General features: G+C 58.4%; 1 protein-coding gene across 1 annotated transcript; it reads left to right on the top strand.

Annotated features, from left to right (window-relative positions):
* The first annotated feature begins 5351 nt into the window (after positions 1-5351).
* GADD45B (growth arrest and DNA damage inducible beta) lies at positions 5352-7457 on the top strand. The gene is made up of 4 exons (XM_036100994.2): positions 5352-5645; positions 5754-5855; positions 6252-6474; positions 6733-7457. Exons 1-4 carry the CDS (start codon positions 5602-5604, stop codon positions 6844-6846), a joined length of 483 nt encoding a protein of 160 aa, XP_035956887.1. The 5' UTR covers positions 5352-5601; the 3' UTR covers positions 6847-7457.
* The last annotated feature ends 10838 nt before the right edge of the window (positions 7458-18295 follow it).

Genomic DNA, 18295 nt, shown 5'->3' with positions numbered 1-18295 from the left:
GGTCTCAGCTCAAGTGTCATCTCCCCTGACCACTCCACCCGAAGTGGAGCGCCCACACCCAGCACCATATCAGCATCCCTTGGGCCTCTAATCAATGCCTGAAAGTTAGAAAACACCCCTATTTAGAGGCAGTTGCTGCACCCACAGAGTCCTCTCCTAAGTGTGGACCAGAAGGAACTTGTTTGGTGCTCAGAACAATCCTGGATAATGCTATTACATCCATTAGCAGAGAGGGAAACTGAGGCATGGGAGTGGAGCAGGGGAATGGCGTGCCCAAGTTCACACAGCTGACCGGGAAGAAAGCTGGGATGCAAAGCCAAGCAATCAGAAGTCTCCTTGGTCATCTCATCCCTTCCATGTGCCGTCCGGGGGGGCTCTGTCTGCCCCCCATGCTCCTCACCCTGTCCCTCACACCCCCTCCTGCTGAGCTCAGGACGCCATAACAAAACACCATAGACTGGGGGGCCTTGAGCCATAATCCCTGACTCCTCACGGTCCTGGAAGTTGGAAGTCGGGAATTAGGCTCCAGCAGGGTTGGCCTCTCCCCACTGCTGCCTCCACCTTCTCGCCATGTCCTCACATGGTGTAGAAAGGGCTGATCTCTCTTCCTCTCCTTATAAGGGTGCTAATCCGCCATGGGGCTCCACCCTCATGACCTCACCTAACCCGAATCACCTCCCAGAGGCCCCACCTCCAAGAACCAACCCACTGGAGGTCTGGGCCTCAGCTTACAGAACACAAACATCTGGTCCCTAACACCTCCTGTCATGAAGAGGGCCTCCAGGCAGCACCCCTCCTCTCCCACTTCCTCCCCAGGACCGCCTCTCCTCCTGGGGCATTCCAGCCTCCATGCTGGATCCCCCCTCCCGGGCAGGCAGACCCTCCAACCCCCTTGCTTTCTTCCTTCATCCACTGAGAGCAACCCCCTGGCTCCCAGGTTTGTGCAGAGAGGGTGGAGGTGAGGGAGGGTTTAAAGGCAGGGTCCCAAGAAGCAGGGCCTGGACTTGGGTGAAGCAGAAACTCAATCAGGATGAGAAATGCTATTTTGATGCAATGCTTTTAAGAAAGTAAAGCAAATGGAAAAAAAAATCCATGGATACATTTTCAAAATTTTAAATCAGGGCAAATCAGTCATACTGATTTTTTTCCTTTTGGCTGGGGCTCCGAAATGGCTTGGTGTGGCAGTCATTGATCCTGTCTTGGTGGGAGATTTTACTATTGCGTCCATCACAGACTTTGGGGGGCATTTGTTTGAGTTAAACTATCGCAATAAAACATTTATCTCATTCTGGACCAGTGGCCATGGTTGCATGAGCTTGTCACTATACAAAACCCACTGAACTGGACACTGTAAGAGGGTGAGTTTTATGGTATGTGAATTACGTCTCAATTTTAAAAATGAGAGAAAAGAAGATTAGTTATCTTGATGACTGAGTTTTTTGCTGATCCCTTAAATTTTGCACCCCAAGTGTTAATGCTCTCTGCCCCCTTAGCCAGAGCAAAGCAGAGCCTCAAAGAATCTGTGTCCAGACCTTTCCTGGGAATCAGCCTCCTCCTGAAAGGCCAGGCTGTGTCCTCTGCCTGGCATGCCTCCTCCCGTCTTCACCAGGAAAACACCCACTCATCCTTCTGCACTCACGTTGCTTTGTCTCCTCCCCAGTCTGGCTTCCTTGATCCCCGTGTGCCCCCCACCCCTCCCTGTCCTCTCCCTCTAGGCTCCAAACATCCAGTCCTAACCCCTGGGGCCTTGGGATATCTGGAGTATCTGGGAATATCCTCAGGGAACTCTGAGCTCTGTGCCCTTGAACTAGTAACACTGTCTTCCCGAGTCTCTATTCCTTCTTCTGTGAACTTGGCACAGCCGCAAAGTGCCACTTTGTGGGCAGCGAACGTGGTGTGAACCCCCAGAAGAGAGACTGCTTACAAAATGCACAGCACGTAGTAAGCACCTGATAAAAGCTCAGTCATATTAGTACCTTCAATGCAATGCAACATTACAAAAAATGAGGTTCCAGGGGCACGTGGATGGTTCAATTGGTGAAGCATCTGCCCGGGGCTCAGGTCATGATCCCGGAGTCCTGGGGCTCCTTGCTCAGTGAGGAGCCTGCTTCTCCCTCTGCCCCTCCCCCTGTTTGTTCTTGCTCTCTCTCTCTGACAAATAAATAAATAAATAAAATGTGGTTCCATTTATCGATTTTTGAGACAAAGGGTCTCATTTTTAAAAAAGGGTCTCATTTTTGAGGTGGGTATGGATATGCCCGTTCCCTTGCTGGGGAAGTCCCGGACTCACGTATTCTCCCATGGGGGGGGCTGTGGGTCTCACCCTCAGTAGATGCAATCACCCCTCCTTGGTGCAGATAGGGACATCCTCAAGGGCTGGGTTTAGGGTAAGGTGACTCAGGAACAAAATTTAAGGGGGCGCCAAAAACTCAATCATCAAGATACATATTAAAAAAAATCAAAATCAGTGCCAAAAAATCTATGGTGAACAAAAGACGAAAATTGTAAATAAAGAAAGGGTCTGACCTTGTACCTACACAACTCACTTCCCTGCCCTACCCCCAGTTCTGGCCCTATTGGATATTTAAAATCTTGATATTTTGTTCGCCATAGATGGGGTGTTTTATTTTGCATAAATTTTGATTTTTAAAGAATACTGCTTTAGAATATTGTTGATCTTGATGACTGAATTTTGTGGCATTTCCTTAAAATTTGTGCCGGAGGCACATGCCACAGACTCCTTACCCCAATCCCATGTCCAGGTTCCACTAAGATTTTACTGATGAAAACAGGCATCCACAACAGCCAAAAGGGGGAAGCAACCCAAGTGCCCATCGATGGAGTAATAGACAAGCAAAACATGGTCCATCCAAACACTGGAATATTATTCAGCCTTAAGGGGTGCTGGGGTGGCTCAGTTGGTTAAGCAGCCAACTCTTGATTTTGGCTCAGGTCATGATCTCAGGGTCATTGGATCAAGCCCTGAGTCAGGGTCTCTCTGAGTGTGGGGTCTGCTTGTCCCTCTCCCTCTGCTCCTCGAACTGCTCATGCTCTCCCTCTAATAAATAAGTAAATAAATAAAACCTTAAAAAAAAAAAGGAAGGACATCCTGGGGCACCTGGATGGTCCAGTCCATAGAACATGTGACTCTTGATTTTGGGGTCATGAGATCAACCCCACCTTGCACTAGAGCTTACATTAAAAAAAAAAAAAAAAAAGAAGGAAAAGAAAAAAGGAAGGAAATCCTGACACCTGCTACAACGTGGATGAACCTTGAGGACATTGTGCTCAGTGAAATAAGCCAGACACAGAAGGACAAACACTGTCTGATTCCATTTATAGGAGGTGTCTAAAATAGGCAAATCCACAGAGACAGAAAGTGGAATGGTGGGTCCCAGGGTCTGGGTTCCTGTTGAATGGGTACCGAGTTTATGTTGGAGAGGATGGATCTAGATAGTGGTGGATGGAGTTTTGCATCTAGATAGTGGGTGGTGGTTTCACAGCACGGAGAATATATTTAATGCCGCTGAATGGTACATTTGCAAATGATCAAAATGTATTTTACCATAATATAAAAAAAAAACAAACCAGGTACAGTAGTTTGTCTCTGATTTTTAAAAGACATGGCATCTATAAAGTTCTTTGTCGCACATGTAAAATATTGTGTATATATAAAATACTGCAACTGTCACCCCGGTCCTGGTCCTCCTCACCCTCCTCGCCTCACCGCCCCCGCCCCCGGGCCTCCCTTCCGGCGCTTCGGTCGCAGAGACCTCGTGTGGCCACCAGGTGGCACCGCCACGCCTCTCAGCGCCCGGGACATTTCGCGCCCCCACGGTGGGCGGCGCGGAGGCGGCGCGATGCGTCAGCGGGACCGCGGGCCCGGGAGCCAGGGGAACCAAGACGCGGGGCCAGACCCCAGGCTGGCGGGGGAGGGGACGCAGCTGTGAGTCACCCGGGAGCCCCCGATCGACCGTGGGAGGCAATCCCACGCCGGCCTGCCCGCCAGGCTCGTGAACTGCCTTCCCGGGGAGACGGTGAGGCTGGCGGCGGTCCCTGAGTGCGGCCGTGCCTCTCGCACACGTGTGGCTCCAACACCAACTGGCCGGTGGCTTGCGGGAGTCGTGGCCTCCCTAAGCCTCAGTTTCCCCTTCTGTCTAATGCAGATTAAGTATGGACCCTGCTTCCTGGGTCTTTGCAAATTAAATGAACCATGATACCGGGAGCCTGGTACGCCGTAGGCGCTCCGTGCATATCAGCGTCCACTCCGGAAGGAGGAACAAAAGTGGCCACTGTCACCGCCGGCGCACCCGAAGCGGCGCGGTGCCGCGCAGGCGAGAACCATCCCGCCCCGCTTCCTGCGCCGCCAGGTGCGTAGGTGCGGTCAGACGGTGAAGCGCGGGGCGCCGCCAGGGGGCGCGGGGCCGGCCGGGCCCACCACCTGCGCCTCCCACGCGCGCCCCACCCTGAAACTCGCGGGGGGTGACGAGGGGGCGACCGGGCTCGTCCCTAGAGCGCCTACGGCTGTGCAGCCCTTACTTCTGGGGACCTCGAGGCGGCTAGCCGTTGCCACCGGGTGACATTTATTGGACGCTTACTGTGTACCCCTTGTTTTATTCGATGCTTCCTGCAACTCCATGAGGCTGGTGTGCATTCTCAGGGGGCAGGTGGCGACCCAGAGGCCGCCTTCGCAGCTCGCAATTTTGGGGGCCTCCCGGCGGCCTCATGCAACCACCACCGTCTATCGAACACTTACTATGCACCCTTTATTTTATTTAACGCTCCCTCCAAACCAGTGCGGCCGGCGTTGCATGGCCATTAGACAGGTGGGGACACAGGGCCCCAGATAAGTTAAGTCACCCAGGGTCTGGGGGCCCCGCAGCCAACCCCCCCCCCGCACACACACCACCTGCGGAGGGGAGGAATCAGGCTGCAAACTGGGCCCCGTCCTCGTGCAGGCCCTCAGCAGAACTTGGGAAAGGCGCGGGCCGGGGACTCTCCCGGGGCCAGAAGGGGATTCCAGGCCCCCCCGCTCCGAAAGTCTGCGCCGGCCTTGCGCGCTGGAAATCCCGCGCGCGCCCCGAAACGCGGTGCAGCTGCCGGGAAATCAGGAGGAAAACTTCTGCTTTTTTCTTCTTTTCTGGCACTCACGCTCCCCGCCACCCCCCCCCGCGCCCTCCTCCCGGCTCTCGCCCCCACGTGGGCGCCCCCCGCGCGGCGCTCCGCCCCCTCCCCGACGTCGGCCAACCGTAGCGCGACTTTCTCTCGCCTTTGTTGGCTCGCCAATAGGAGGGGCGGACGCGCCACCGAGGCCACGCCTCTGGTTACGAGTCTATAAACGTCCGCGCCGGCGGCCGCGGGCTCAGATCGCTGAAGTCGTGGACGCGATCCTTTCCTCTGCAGCCGTGAGGATTGTTCTTGCTGAGGATTTTGCCATTTTTCTTTTTTCCTTCTTTGGGGGAGGATTTCGCTGCCTTCCGAAGGTCTTGAACGAGAGCTCGGGCTCCGTAGGAAGGTTTTGGGCTTTCCGGCCTCGGATTTTGCATTTTCTCGCTGGGGACTGTCGTGGGGCTGCTTTCCACTGTGGATTATAACTGCAACATGACCCTGGAAGAGCTCGTGGCGTGCGACAACGCGGCGCAGAAGTAAGTAGCCGGGGCTGTGGCCGCCTGACGGCAGCCCGGCCGGGGGGGACCTGAGCTACTGGTGGCCGGCCGGGCCGAGCGCTGACCCCCCTTCTCTCCTGACCCCAGGATGCAGACCGTGAGCGCCGCCGTAGAGGAGCTCCTGGTGGCCGCGCAGCGCCAGGACCGCCTCACCGTGGGGGTGTACGAGTCAGCCAAGTTGATGAATGTGTGAGTCACACCCCGTCCCCGGACTGGGCGCGGGTGGGGACCCCCTCCGTTCTGCACACTCCCTGCTGCACCTCTCTCTCGCACAGGGCTAGGATTTCCCCAAGCGTCCCCACTGTGGATGGAGCGCCTCTAGGCTTGCTTTGGGGCCGGGGGGGGGGGGGGGGGGGGGAAGGTTGCAGTATCCTGACGCTGCAGCGTTTGCAAGTGCCCACCACCATATTTGCTCCTGCCTTCTCCCCCCCCAAATATTTTGAAGCGTGCATCCCCCCCCCCAGCTGCATGCACACTCAATCCCTTACGCGCCTTCGGTTTCTCTTTGCTTTTCGAAACTCCCCTGTGCACAGTGGCCTTTCCTCAGCCCCCAGCTGACCCGTCTCCTTCCTCTGGCCCCCTTAGGGACCCTGACAGTGTGGTCCTGTGCCTTCTGGCCATTGATGAAGAGGAGGAGGATGACATCGCCCTGCAGATCCACTTCACACTCATCCAGTCTTTTTGCTGTGACAACGACATTAATATCGTCCGGGTGTCAGGCATGCAGCGCCTGGCCCAGCTGCTGGGTGAGCCAGCGGAGACCCAGGGCACCACTGAGCCCCGAGACCTGCACTGCCTCCTGGTCACGGTGAGTTGGGCCTGGGACTTGCCCCACCCTGCCCAGGCACCTGGGCCCGTGTTTGTCAACAAAGTTGAGCTGGCCAGTCTCATACCAGCTCAGCGCTCAGCCATGATCGGCATGTCCCGTGGGCCGCACGGCAGGGCCTCCTTCCCCGGGGAGCTATTTTGAGCTGGCCTGTTTTCCCCAGAGGGGCCCTGGGAGAGGGAGGCTCCCTGCCCACTCCTGAGGCTCCCACTGAACCCCATCTTTCCCCCCCCATCACAGAACCCTCACACAGACGCCTGGAAAAGCCACGGCCTGGTGGAGGTAGCCAGTTACTGCGAAGAAAGCCGAGGGAACAACCAGTGGGTCCCCTACATCTCCCTCCAGGAGCGTTGAGACTCTTCCCAGCATCAGAACCGGCTGGGTTGCTACGAAAAAAAAAATAAAATAAATATTTGACCCCTCCCCCCCAGAACAACCCCCCCAAACGACCCAACCTGTGAGACCATGGGGGCAGAATCACTGGAGAAGAGGGGAGCATGCTGCTGCCCCCAGGGCGGTGAGCCCGGAGCAGCGCCCGCTGTGGCCCCCGGAGAGGAGAAGAGGGGGCCCCGGGCCAGCAGGAGAGGGGAACCTGGAGCTCAGGCTCTGCGGCAGAGCAGCTGGAGTGGGGGAGCTGCAGCCTCCCCCACAGTGGAGGGCCTGGACTCCACACTCGGGGTGGAGCGAGACCTACTGCGTCCCCCCACCCTGCTTGAGACCGGTGCTGGCATCTGCATGGGCCTCGCTTGAGCGGGGGTCTGCACCCTTGCCAGGACTAGACTTTGGGACTTGGGAGCTGGGGCTCATGTTGCTCTCTGTACCCAGGAACTCCCAGTTTGCAGACGGAATAGACAATCTATTTTGTTACTTGCACTTGTTACTTGAACCACTGAGAGAGATGGGAAGCTTACAGATACATATATTTTTACTTCTACAATGACCTTGTAATAAACTTCTAAAGCTTCTGGGTTCTTGTGTCTTTGCCACCCCGAGAGGGGCCAGGACCTCTGCCCCCCTCCCCGTGCCCCAGCGGCACTGCCCCCCCAAATCTCCTCCCGCAGGCTCACCAGGAAGTGTTACTTAAGTCCCTGTTAGCAGCTCCAGGCTCCTTTGCAAAAACAGTGCCCCTTCTCTCTGCAGCCGGCGCCAACCAAGCCCAACAAACCTTTGCCTCTTTTTTTTTTTATCCTCCCTCCTCCTGCCCCATAGCAATTAAAAGACCGGTTTATTACGAAACCTGGCCGCTGTACCACCCCTGTTCCTGGCTGTGCGGAGCCAACCCCGAGCTCCGGGCATACAGAGACGCACCCCTGGGGGGCTGGCTGCAGCCCCTGCCTGCCCCGCTGCCGCCAGCCCAAGGGCCAGAGGGGTCGGGGGGGGGGGGGCACCTGGACCACGGGGCCTCAGGGCTCAGAGCTGCCTTGGCGGGGCTGGCCTTGCAGGAAGAGCGCCTCTGGGCAGCCCCCAGGGAGGGGCCTCCCACCGCACCCAAGCCTTCTCCCTCCCAGGATAGGCTTCTTCACTGCACTAGAAAAAGGTTTTTTTCCTTCCCCAAACTAAGATCAACAAGCAAAAAACACCCAAGGAAGTGCTGTTCTCAGCCCAGCTGGGCTTGGCACGGTGCTGCGCTTTGCCTCTAAACCGAAACTGTAAGGCCTGGCCGGCCACCTCCGGGTTCTCCCGCAGCTGCAGGCGCGGGGGCTCCCCGGCCGCGGGCTGGGAGCGCGAGCCCCGCCTCGGTCTTCCCGCCCCAGGTCTGCGGGGTGGGCTCGCGGCGCCTGGGCAGCAGCGTGTCCCTGCGCCCCGCGGGGAGGTGGACGGGCGGGCGGGCCCCGCCGCAGGCCGCGACCTTTCCACGGAGCCCTACGTGGGCGCGGGAGGAAAACCCCGGCGGTCCCCCGGGAGTCACGGGGCTGCGGGGAGCCCCGGCGGGGAGGATGGGAGGGAGGGAAAGATGGAGGGGGAAGTCCCAGAGGGAGAGGAGAGGGAGCGGCGGGGATTCCTCCTAGGGGTGGGAGGAAGGAGAGAGCCGAAGTGGGGAGAGGGGATCCCCGAGCGGGGGAAGGAGACCCTGAGATGGAGCCCTCAGTGGGGACCCCCGAGGGGGGAGCGGCGGAAGGAATCCTGGAGAGGTTAGGGGGAGGGGAGATGCCAAGTGGAGGGAGGGGCCAGAGCCCTGAGGGGTGGAGGGGGGAGTCTGGAGAGGAGAGGGTTCGGGGTTGGGGGGGGAGGTGTGGAGGGACCTAGGGGACTGGGGGGGCTCAGAAAGGACCCCTGTACGGGGTGGGGGAGGGGAGTGAGGAGGCCAAGCCCCGAGGAGGGGGAAGGGGGCAGATGAAGGGAGCCTCAGGGGGGAGGTGAGGAGGGAAGAAGGGTACTCCAAGGAGGGGGGGGGAATGGGGAGGGTGAATCCCTGAGATAGAGCCCAGAGGGGAGGGAACCTGGGGAGGGGAGCAGAGGCCGAAGGATTCCCCCCCACCTCAGGGGGAGGGGGCTTGATGGGGAAGGACTAGTGGGGACAAGGGGCAGCTCTTGGTGTTGCAGGCTCATCCCCACCGGGCGGTTCCACCGCGGGCATGGGCCTCTCTGTCCTCATCTTGATTCTGACCATCCAGAGGGGCTGTGACCTCTGACTCTCTCAACCCTAGGTCCTCTGTCCAGTAGGGCAAGACCCCAGGCTCTGGGGCCCCAAGGACATACAAGGCATGGGTGGGACCCAAGCTGTGTGATCCTCAGCTGGTACCCTAACCTCTCTGTGCCTCAGTCCCACTGCCTGAAAATCGGGATAATAATGCTGTCTACCTCATAGATTGTTGACAAGGTTAATATTTTTTAGATTAGGGCTTCCCACATAGAAAGTAGAAGAAGGATTGGCCATTATTACTGCTATCCCAGCACTATTATTATGCCCCATGCATTTCTAGAATCATCTCCTTACTCCACCCTGTGAGTTAACAAAGCCGAGATGAGGGCCAGCCTTCCACGCAAAATTTAAGAAAGTGGATGCCCCAAACTCAGCAAACTGAAGACTATTTTCAAGCAATATTTTAGAAACTCAAATGCAAGGAAAGGGCAGGACACTTTTGCTTGTGAACAGGATTGTAGATTACGGTAGGTTTGGCGTGGCTGATTTTTCCTTCTGTCTCAGGCTCCAGAGCCTCTCCTTTCCTCACCCTGGGTTTGATTTAAACTTCGGATATTTGGTTCCTTCAGTTTGCGGGTGAAAATCGAAGGCTGGGGAGGGGCATGACCTCCCAGATCAGAGAGAGGAACCCAAGGCTTGGGGTTCAAACCCCAGCTCTCTGGGCATTCCCCTGCACAAACGCAGAGGGCCGCGGCTCTTAGCTTCCAGCAGGGGTTCTCCGGATGCTGTCTCCGTGGCTTCGGTGGTGGTGGTGGTGGTGGTGGTGGTGGATTAACAGGAGTAGGAAGTCCGTTTTCCAGAAGAGGAGATGAGGCCCAATGTGGGGGAGCCGCAGACTGGCCAAGATCTTGAATTGTCACCAACGGGCTACTCAGCCCCTGGGGAAAATGCAGGCTGAGGCTGAGGGGACAGATGGCACTGTCCCCAGGACACCGCTCCCGCACAGTTCACGCCAGAGAGGGCCAGAGAGAAGCTGCCCCAGGTCACCTCTGCAGGTGACTCCTCTGGGCTTCCATTGCTGGGGGCTGGGGGCTGGGGGCCGGGAGACTGCAACATCAGTAGGAGGGTGCAGGTTCACCTCAGGTACCCAAGCTCGCCTCTGTCCACGCCGACACCCGCGGCCCTGAGGCACGCACGCACCTGGGGGCGTACCCCCCCCCATGCGGCTACACGTGCACCCAGCTGCTACATGCGTATGCAGCTCCCAGACCCCAGACACACTGTCACCCACTCAGCCCCACCCGGGCGCTCCTGGGCAGAGGGCTGGAAGTCCGGCTTCACCCCACCCCCTTGGGCAAGTCGCTTGGCTTCTCCGAGCTCCCTGTCCACGCTGGTCCAACAGAAACATAGCCTCCCTTGAGCATCTGTCTGCGTGTGTACACACACCCGCCCAAATGGACGTGGGCACAGAGTTACATGATGTTGATAAGTATGTAAATACAGATGTCATCTCTGCCCCCAGGCCTTGACAGTGTGTAGGACTCAAGCTAGTTCCTGAACCCTCTGTGCCCAGAGAAGGGGGCTGGCCTTGGGAGCATGTCCTGAAACACATAACATGGCCCTGGACTTGAGGACAAGCAGGGGCCTAGGAGGAAGATGGGAAACATGGCAGCCAGGTTGAGATCAATGTTAGAACAGCCGACGTTGTCTGGGGCGGCTTCTGCCCTGTTATCTCCGTCCAGCCTCGAAACAACTCCACGAGGTAGCTCCTGTCATTATCTGCTTTTCACAGAAAGGGAGCACAAGGGCTCAGAGAAGTGCAGTAACTTGCCCAAGGTCACACAGCGGGACGGTGGTGCGATCAGGGACCAAGCCAAGGCCTGTGTGATGCAGAGCTAGGTTTTTCTATCTGTTTATATTTTTATTTTTATGTAATTGAGATATAATTTACAAACCATAAAATGTACCCCTTTACAGGGTTATTTAGTGGTTTTTAGCATACTACACAGATTTGTGCAGTTACCACCCCTGTCTAGTTCCAGAACATTCCATCACCCCAGAAGAAGCCCTGTCCTTGTCAACAGTCACTCCCCAGCCCCTCCCCCAGCTCCTGGCACCCATGAATCCATTGCCCATCTCTGTGGCTTTGCCTTGTTCGGCACATCTCAGAAATGGGATCACAGCCCCGATGGCTTCTGATCCTTGCATGATATTTGGAGGTTCATCCATCCTGTGTGTGTGTCACCGTCAAACTTAGATAGCCTGCCCCACATCTGTTGTCCCATGTGTGCACGCTAGCGTCCTTCCGTGTGGACAAGGACACACGGGAGGGCACTCCGTGTTGCACATGGCTGACATCAGCAATCACCCCGGTGGGGCTTTGCACCACGCCTTACGCCCAGACCCTGCTTGTACACCTGCCGTCCAAGCTCTGCCTTGTGCACATGCGGACCGCTCTGCCCTGAATCCCTCACACGACCCCTCCCCAAGCGAACCCCGACTCAGCTTTCTTTGTTCTCATGTCAGATGCCCCCCTCTTTGGGGAAGGTCTCCACACAGGACCTCCGAAAGCCTGTCTCCTGTCTCCAACTCCGCCCTTCCAGGTTCCCAGCACCTGCCTGTGTGGAAGGACACATTTTATCCTGCCTGTGACCCCCTGGCACTTTGGAAATGCTTGGGCACAGAGACTTCTGAGTTGTGTACAGAGATTGACCCACTGATGATGAGCTCCTTCTCCAGGACAGACTGTTTTGTCTGCTGGCCTGCCAGGTGCTGGGTCCTGACCAGATTGAGTGACACCTCCCATGGCAGGGAAGCTGGAACCCGGCCCTGTGGGGGCGGCCGGCTGTGTGCCCTGAGGCAAGTTGCTTCACCTCTGTGGGCTCAGTTTCTTTATCTGTGCAATGGGGATACTAATAGGAGTGCCCATCTCTTGGGGCTGATGTGAGCATTAGTTGGTTGAAATATGTTAGGCATTTAGAACAGCAGGGAGCCTTCCAGAAGACTTAGCTATTATTACGCGAGTCAGTATGCAACTGTTCACAGGAGTCTTTCTACCTGAACGAGGTGTCTGTGCATCGAGTCGTGGGCGCCCAGAACCCCTAACAACTGGGGTCTCACGGTTATACCTAGACCCCTCCCTCCTCCCCACAGCGGGGAGCTGCTGATTCTGCAAAACAGCGGAGGCTCCGCCTGGAAGGTGGCTCTGGGTGTAAGTTCTGGGGGGGCAGCAGATGCGCCTGGTGGCCGGAGGACTGTGCTGCAGCCGTGGATGGCCACAGGTACGTGCACACGCACACACGTGTGCTTACGCATGGGAATAGCATGCGCTCAGATCCTCAGACTCGCAAATGGGCGTGGCCACACGCGTGCGCGCGCACACACACACACACACACACACACACACTGTTCTTGACCTCGTGCTGCGCCCGCTGTAGGAGTGTCCGGGAGCTTCTGTAACAAAGTGACGGGGCGGGGGGGGGGGCTTCCACAGCAGAAACGGCCTGGCCTCTGGTTCTGGTGGCCACGAATGTGAGCTGAAAGTGTCCTCTGTGGCTCCGAGGGAGGATCTTTCCAGGCCTCTCTCCTTCTGGTGGGATTGGGTGTGGTCCCCCCAAGTCCTCCCGTCGGCTTCCATGCATGTGCATCTCTGTGTCCAAAGGACACCTTCTTGTGCGGACGCCAGCTGTATGGGGTTAGGCCCGCCTTCACGGACCGTCTCTACCGTCTGCAAACAGCCTCCCTGCAGATAAGGTCCCATCCACGCACACCAGGGACCAGGGCTTCGACCTCCTGTGCGCAGACACAGTTCACCCCATCACACCCCCACACAGAAATACCCAAACACGTCCTCCCAGTCACACCTGTAGACACGTGAGAGCCGGCCTCCCATTCAACAGATGTGCGCACACGCGCACATGCTCCAACACACACCCCTCTTTAGCTGGTTCTCTGGGCTTTCCCAGCAGGGGCCCAATGACCAGGAAATGAATAAGGACACCCACCCGGGGCCCCAGGTCTTCACACCCGAGCCAGGGAGGGGAGGGGGAGAGTTATTTCTTTATCTACCAAATGTGTCCCAGAGTCCTTCCTGCCTCCCCCGAGGGCGTCCTGCAGCAGTCCTGCCCTATGGCAAGGCTGGGGGCTGCTGAGAATCACTGCAGGTGACCGCTGCGGGGTTCTCAGGGGCACTTGGGTAGCATCCTTGCAGAGTGGCTCTCCCACAGCAAGGTGCGTAGGCAACTCCTGGGCCCAGTTCACCTCTGGCTCCTTCCAGTAGGTAAGACAGCTCCGGGAGGGGTGGGGGCGTGTTTTTCCAGAGATGATATGCCCTCTCTAGGAAAGCCGCAGAAGGAAGCCATTCCAAGATACTTCTTCCCTCCTTCCTCCCAGGGTTCAGGGCCGGACTCCGGCCGTCCCACCCCTGCCTTCACCTTTTCCCTTCCTTCTGGAATCACCGCAAGCATTTCCCAGCCCCACAGTCCTCACCGGCCTGGGGTGCCCTGCCTGGTGCCTCATCCTTCCTGTTCTCTCCTGACCCTGATCCCCAGGCAGGGGGCGTGGGTTTCTGCTAGATTTTCAAGGTCCCGGTGGTGCCAAACTCGTGGCTGGGCACACGTGAAGGTGGGGAGGCGATCCAAGAGCGTGGCTTTATCTGTTGGAAGGGGACAGTCTGGGAATGACAGACAGCCCTGGAGCTGTAGGACGAGGGAGAGAGCTGCATGCCGCCAGCCTGGGCTGGTGAAGGTCATGTGTGCCAGGGACCCACGGTGCCCGGCGACCGCCTCCGGAGACCCGGAACCACCCAGCTTGACGCACAGCCCGAATGCCACCCCCTCCCCCAAGGACGCACGGCAGACACACTTACAGACACACAGAAGCTCCATCTGGAGAAGCCCCTCCCTGCCCTTTCCCTGCATTGTTCGTGCCTCCTCTTTCCCACCCTACCCCCTCCTCCCGGGCGCGGGCGCCGGAGGTTCCCAGGCTCTGGGGCTGGGGTGGGGTGGGATGAGGGGCGTCTCCGGGCGGCCGAGGCCCAGCCAAAGACCCTCGCGCACACGGGGCTGCTCTCTCCCCATGCGTGAGCATACACATGTCGGAGCGGGAGCGTGCGATCACGTGCGTGCACGCGTGGGGCGACGTTTGTGCCGCGGTGTACACGGCAGGCGCGCCATGAATTCCTCGGGTGGCTGCGAGGGGGGAGGAGGAGAGGGGCAGCCGCACAGCTTTGGATGCGAGTCGGCTCTCGGCGGCTTACCATCTACCCGCGCGCGACGCGCAGCGAGCGTGACTCAGTTTCCCCATCCATAAAAGGAAAAGTCTAATCGCCCCCCCCACGTGGCGAGGTGAAACCATTTAATGCACGGAAGGGCTTTGCAAAACGCTCGGCCTTGAGAACCCTGACCACGCCTTCCCTCCACCCCACCCTCCCGCCAGACACTCTGGGGGTGGAGAGGGGCGCTGACCCTGGCCCCAGACGCCCCTCCCGACCCAGCAGGCAGGAGTCCCGGCTTCCTCGGTACTTAAAATTGGATAATTGGAGACAGAGGCGGGTGTGCGAGAGCCAGAGAAATCCCCGAGTGGGCGAAGTGCAGGGGCCTGTCCCTCCAGTTTCCCCACGTCAGGGGCCCCGACCCTCTCCAGAGCCCCCTCGTGTGCGCCCTGGGCGCGCTGCCGGTGCGCGCGGGAGCCCCCGCGCTTGCTGCCGACCCCCTCCCGCGCCCGGCGGTGCCAGCCTCCCGCTGGTGCCCGCCAGGCGCGGTGTCTGCGGCCGCCCCGGGGGTGGGGGGGGGTCTGCGCCGGCGGCCGTCCCGGCGGCGTCTCCCTCCCCCAGCCCCTGGCGGCGGGCGGCCCGGCCGAGGGCGGGGCGTCTGCACAGACCCTCCTTTTGTGAGCGGCGCCTTCCCCGGGCGGCCTGGCGCGCAGGGCCCGGGCACCGCGCCAGCGCCCGGAATAGCCTCCCTGCCCCGCTGGCCGCCCCACGCCCCGCCGGAGCCGCCTGACCTGCCTGGCCGGGCGCGGGCGTGGGCAGGCTGGGCCGTGGCGGCGCGGGGATCGGGTGCGTGCTCAGCGGCACGGGCTGCACCGCCACCGACCCTCGTGCAACAAGGCCTACTGTGTGCAGCGCCCTGACTGCGTGGGGGGCCGACTGTGTGCAGAACACTGTCTGAATGCAAAGCCTCCGGGGCGCAGACCCGCACCTACACGCAAACGCGCATGTGCAGACTTCCGCCACGTGCCGGACCTACTGTGTGCAAGACCCTGTGTACAGTCCCTCTCCTATGTGAAAATTCCCATGTGGGCAGACCCCCGTCTGCGTACAAACAGCCACAGCGAACAGATGTCCTCACGCGTGCAAATACCTACTGTGTGTGGCACCGGGGTGTGTGAATGGACCCACTGTGCACGGGCACAGACATGCTCACAAATGACCATTTGTGGAGAAGTCCCCTATTTTCAAATACTCTCATCCGTGCAGGTATCCACATGTGAGTGAAAATCCTAATGCATGCACACCTGCGGCCGGATGCACCCTGTTTGGTCATCACGAGAGTGCAACGTGTTCCAAGTTCAAATGCTCTCTCTGCAGACCGCCTGCACCAGCGGATTTAGGGGGAGCAGCATTCGGGGCGGCCACGGAGAGCTGAGACCCTCTCCAGTGGTCCTTCGTGTACGCTTCAGTTTACCCCATCCGGAGAGACTTTGCTGTTTGAGTCTCTTCTGGCTCGGGTTGTGAGGGACTCTGACTGTGCGGGAGGAAGTGGGTTGGACCCCCCCCCCCCCCCCCCCGTGCATTGTGTGGGTCTGCGCAGAGGACTCAGTCATGCAGGGTTGGAGGCAGGGCCTCCTGGGACCTTCCTGGAAGCCCAGGGGGCAGGTGCAAGGGCAGGCGGGCTCTGTGGCAGGATGCCAGCCGGTGGCTTCCCTGAAACTGGGCACAGCAGCTGGGAGAGGTTTCCGGCCCGCCCGGCCCCACCTGGCCCCGGGCACTCTCGGCAGATGGGCGGGGCAGGCAGGCAATGCCAGGGAGAAGCCCGGCCCCAGACTGCACAGGCCCGCACAGAGCCACCAGAGGACCTGTGCACACACACCTGCCTGCATGGGCCATGCCCGTGCTAATCCTGCACCCTGTATGCAAATGTGTGTGGTTGTGCACGCTCACAGGCTTGCACGTGTGGGCTGCACCAGAGCCACAGAACACAGCAATGGCTCTGGGGATCCATATTCACCCTTAGGCTCCACAGGACAGAGATACTTGTCAGATTTGCTCACCGCTCTGCTCTAGCACCTGACAGTTGGTTGGCGCTCTGTAAATATTTGTGGAGTGAGCAAATGGATAAAGGGACGCATCACTTTGCAACTATGTACCGAGTGTCTAGGTGCACTGGGCACTTGTACATCCAGGAGCAACAAAAAGATCCTTAGACATTCTAGGCCCATAGTCAGGGATGAGAATAAGCTCACACTCGCCCGGACCTCTGGACACCATGCGCCTCGATCAGGAAACACTGAGTCCGCTTTAATTCATTCACCGCAGAAACCAGAGCCAGGTGGTGTGAGCACATGATTATCCCTCTTCTCTCCCTACAGTCTGCCTGCGCTGTCCATCCCAGCCGCCCAGGTTCCTGACCTCCCCTCCTGAGGCCACTGGGTGTCCACACCTTGGTTTCAAGAGATTCCTCAGGGCACAGTGAGCCTCGCACACCACTCCCCAAACATCTCTGTTATCAGGTGGCCCTGGGGCTTGGAGTTTCCACCATCTGAGCTTCTCCTAAGGGCTTCGGCTGTTGTCTGCAGAAGGCTCCAGAAAACATGCAGCCAGAGTTGGCAGGGGCAGAGCCGTGCAGGTTGGGGGACTTGGCAGTGTGGCTCCTGGATATTCCCAGAAACCTTCCTTCCATTTTACAGCCAGGGAAACTGAGGCCCAGAGAAGGGGGGCGTTCCTGTGGAGTTGGAGAGGGGAGGGGCAGACTATGAGAAGCAGATGCTCTGCGGGGGGCGGGGAGGGGGGAGAGCACTTTCCTTCTCATTCTCTTGCCGCCCAAGCCAGTAGATTCCCACGGCTGCCTGCTGGGGTGGGGACAGGAAGGTGGGGGACTGCACTGGGAGGAGGAGGCCTTCGAGGGGGGGCTGTCTGCGTCCTGGAGACAGACAGAGAGGCAGGAGGCCCCGAAACACACACACACAGCTACAGAGACCCAACCCGGGCCGCGCAGAAGCGAGCTGGCTCTTCCCGACGCGGATGCCCTCTTCCCAGCCTTCAGATGGGGCTCCTGGGGCCACTGCCCTGCCTGCAAGAGAGTGAGCGACTGTGTGCAGGCCTGTGCCCATGTGTGTTTGGAGTGCATGCACGTGTGCGTAGGTGACCTGCCCGTGTGCACGTGCATATATTTCTGTGTGTACCGAGGTGGATGTGTGTGTGTGTGTTCTGTGTGCATGACTGTGTGGGTATTTGTGTCGCTGTGTGTCTGTGTGCATGGACATGTGTGGGTGTATGTGTGCACATACACGTGTGTTTGCACGTATATATAAGTGTGCATGTGCTCGTGTGAATGCTGTATGTGTATGGGCACACACGTGTTTCCATGCATGTGTATTTTGTATGTATGTACACACGTGTGCTTGGGTGCCTTGTGCGTTTGCATCTCTGGGTGCGCTCACACACGCTTGTGGGTATGCATGTGCGTGTTTTTGGAGCGTCTGTGTGTGTGTTGGGGAGGTGCTGTTGGGTGCTCTAGGTGTCCCAGCATCCAAGCTCCAGATCCAGGCATCTTCACTTTCACGGGATCCGGGGCCACTCCTCTACGCTCAACCACAACAACGGTAATAACAAGCTGCGGTCTCTTGTCTTTCTGCTATAGAGCACGCGTTTTTTTAAACACCTCATATTTATGTTTTTAAAGCCAGGTTCTATTGGGGTATAATTCACAAATAGTAAATTCATACTTTTTAGGTGTACAATCCCGTAAGTCATGACAGATACCATTCTGAGTCCTTACATGATCAAGATTTAAAGTAGGTCCATCCTCCCGGAAGCCCCCTGCTGCCCCTGGTCAGCCTGCTCTCCCCATTACCAGCCCCTGCAACCGAGGGGCTGCTCTGGGCTCCCAGTTCGGCCTTTTCTAGGAAGTGGTAAAAATACGATCACCCAACCTGCACCCTTCGAGTCCGTTCCTTAAACTCAGCATGCGGCATTTGACGGGCCTCCCGGTGGTGCAT

Source organism: Halichoerus grypus, chromosome 1 (assembly GCF_964656455.1).
Source record: "Halichoerus grypus chromosome 1, mHalGry1.hap1.1, whole genome shotgun sequence".
NCBI classification, from domain to species: Eukaryota; Metazoa; Chordata; class Mammalia; order Carnivora; family Phocidae; genus Halichoerus; species Halichoerus grypus.
This window is presented reverse-complemented; position numbering and strand designations above follow the sequence as displayed.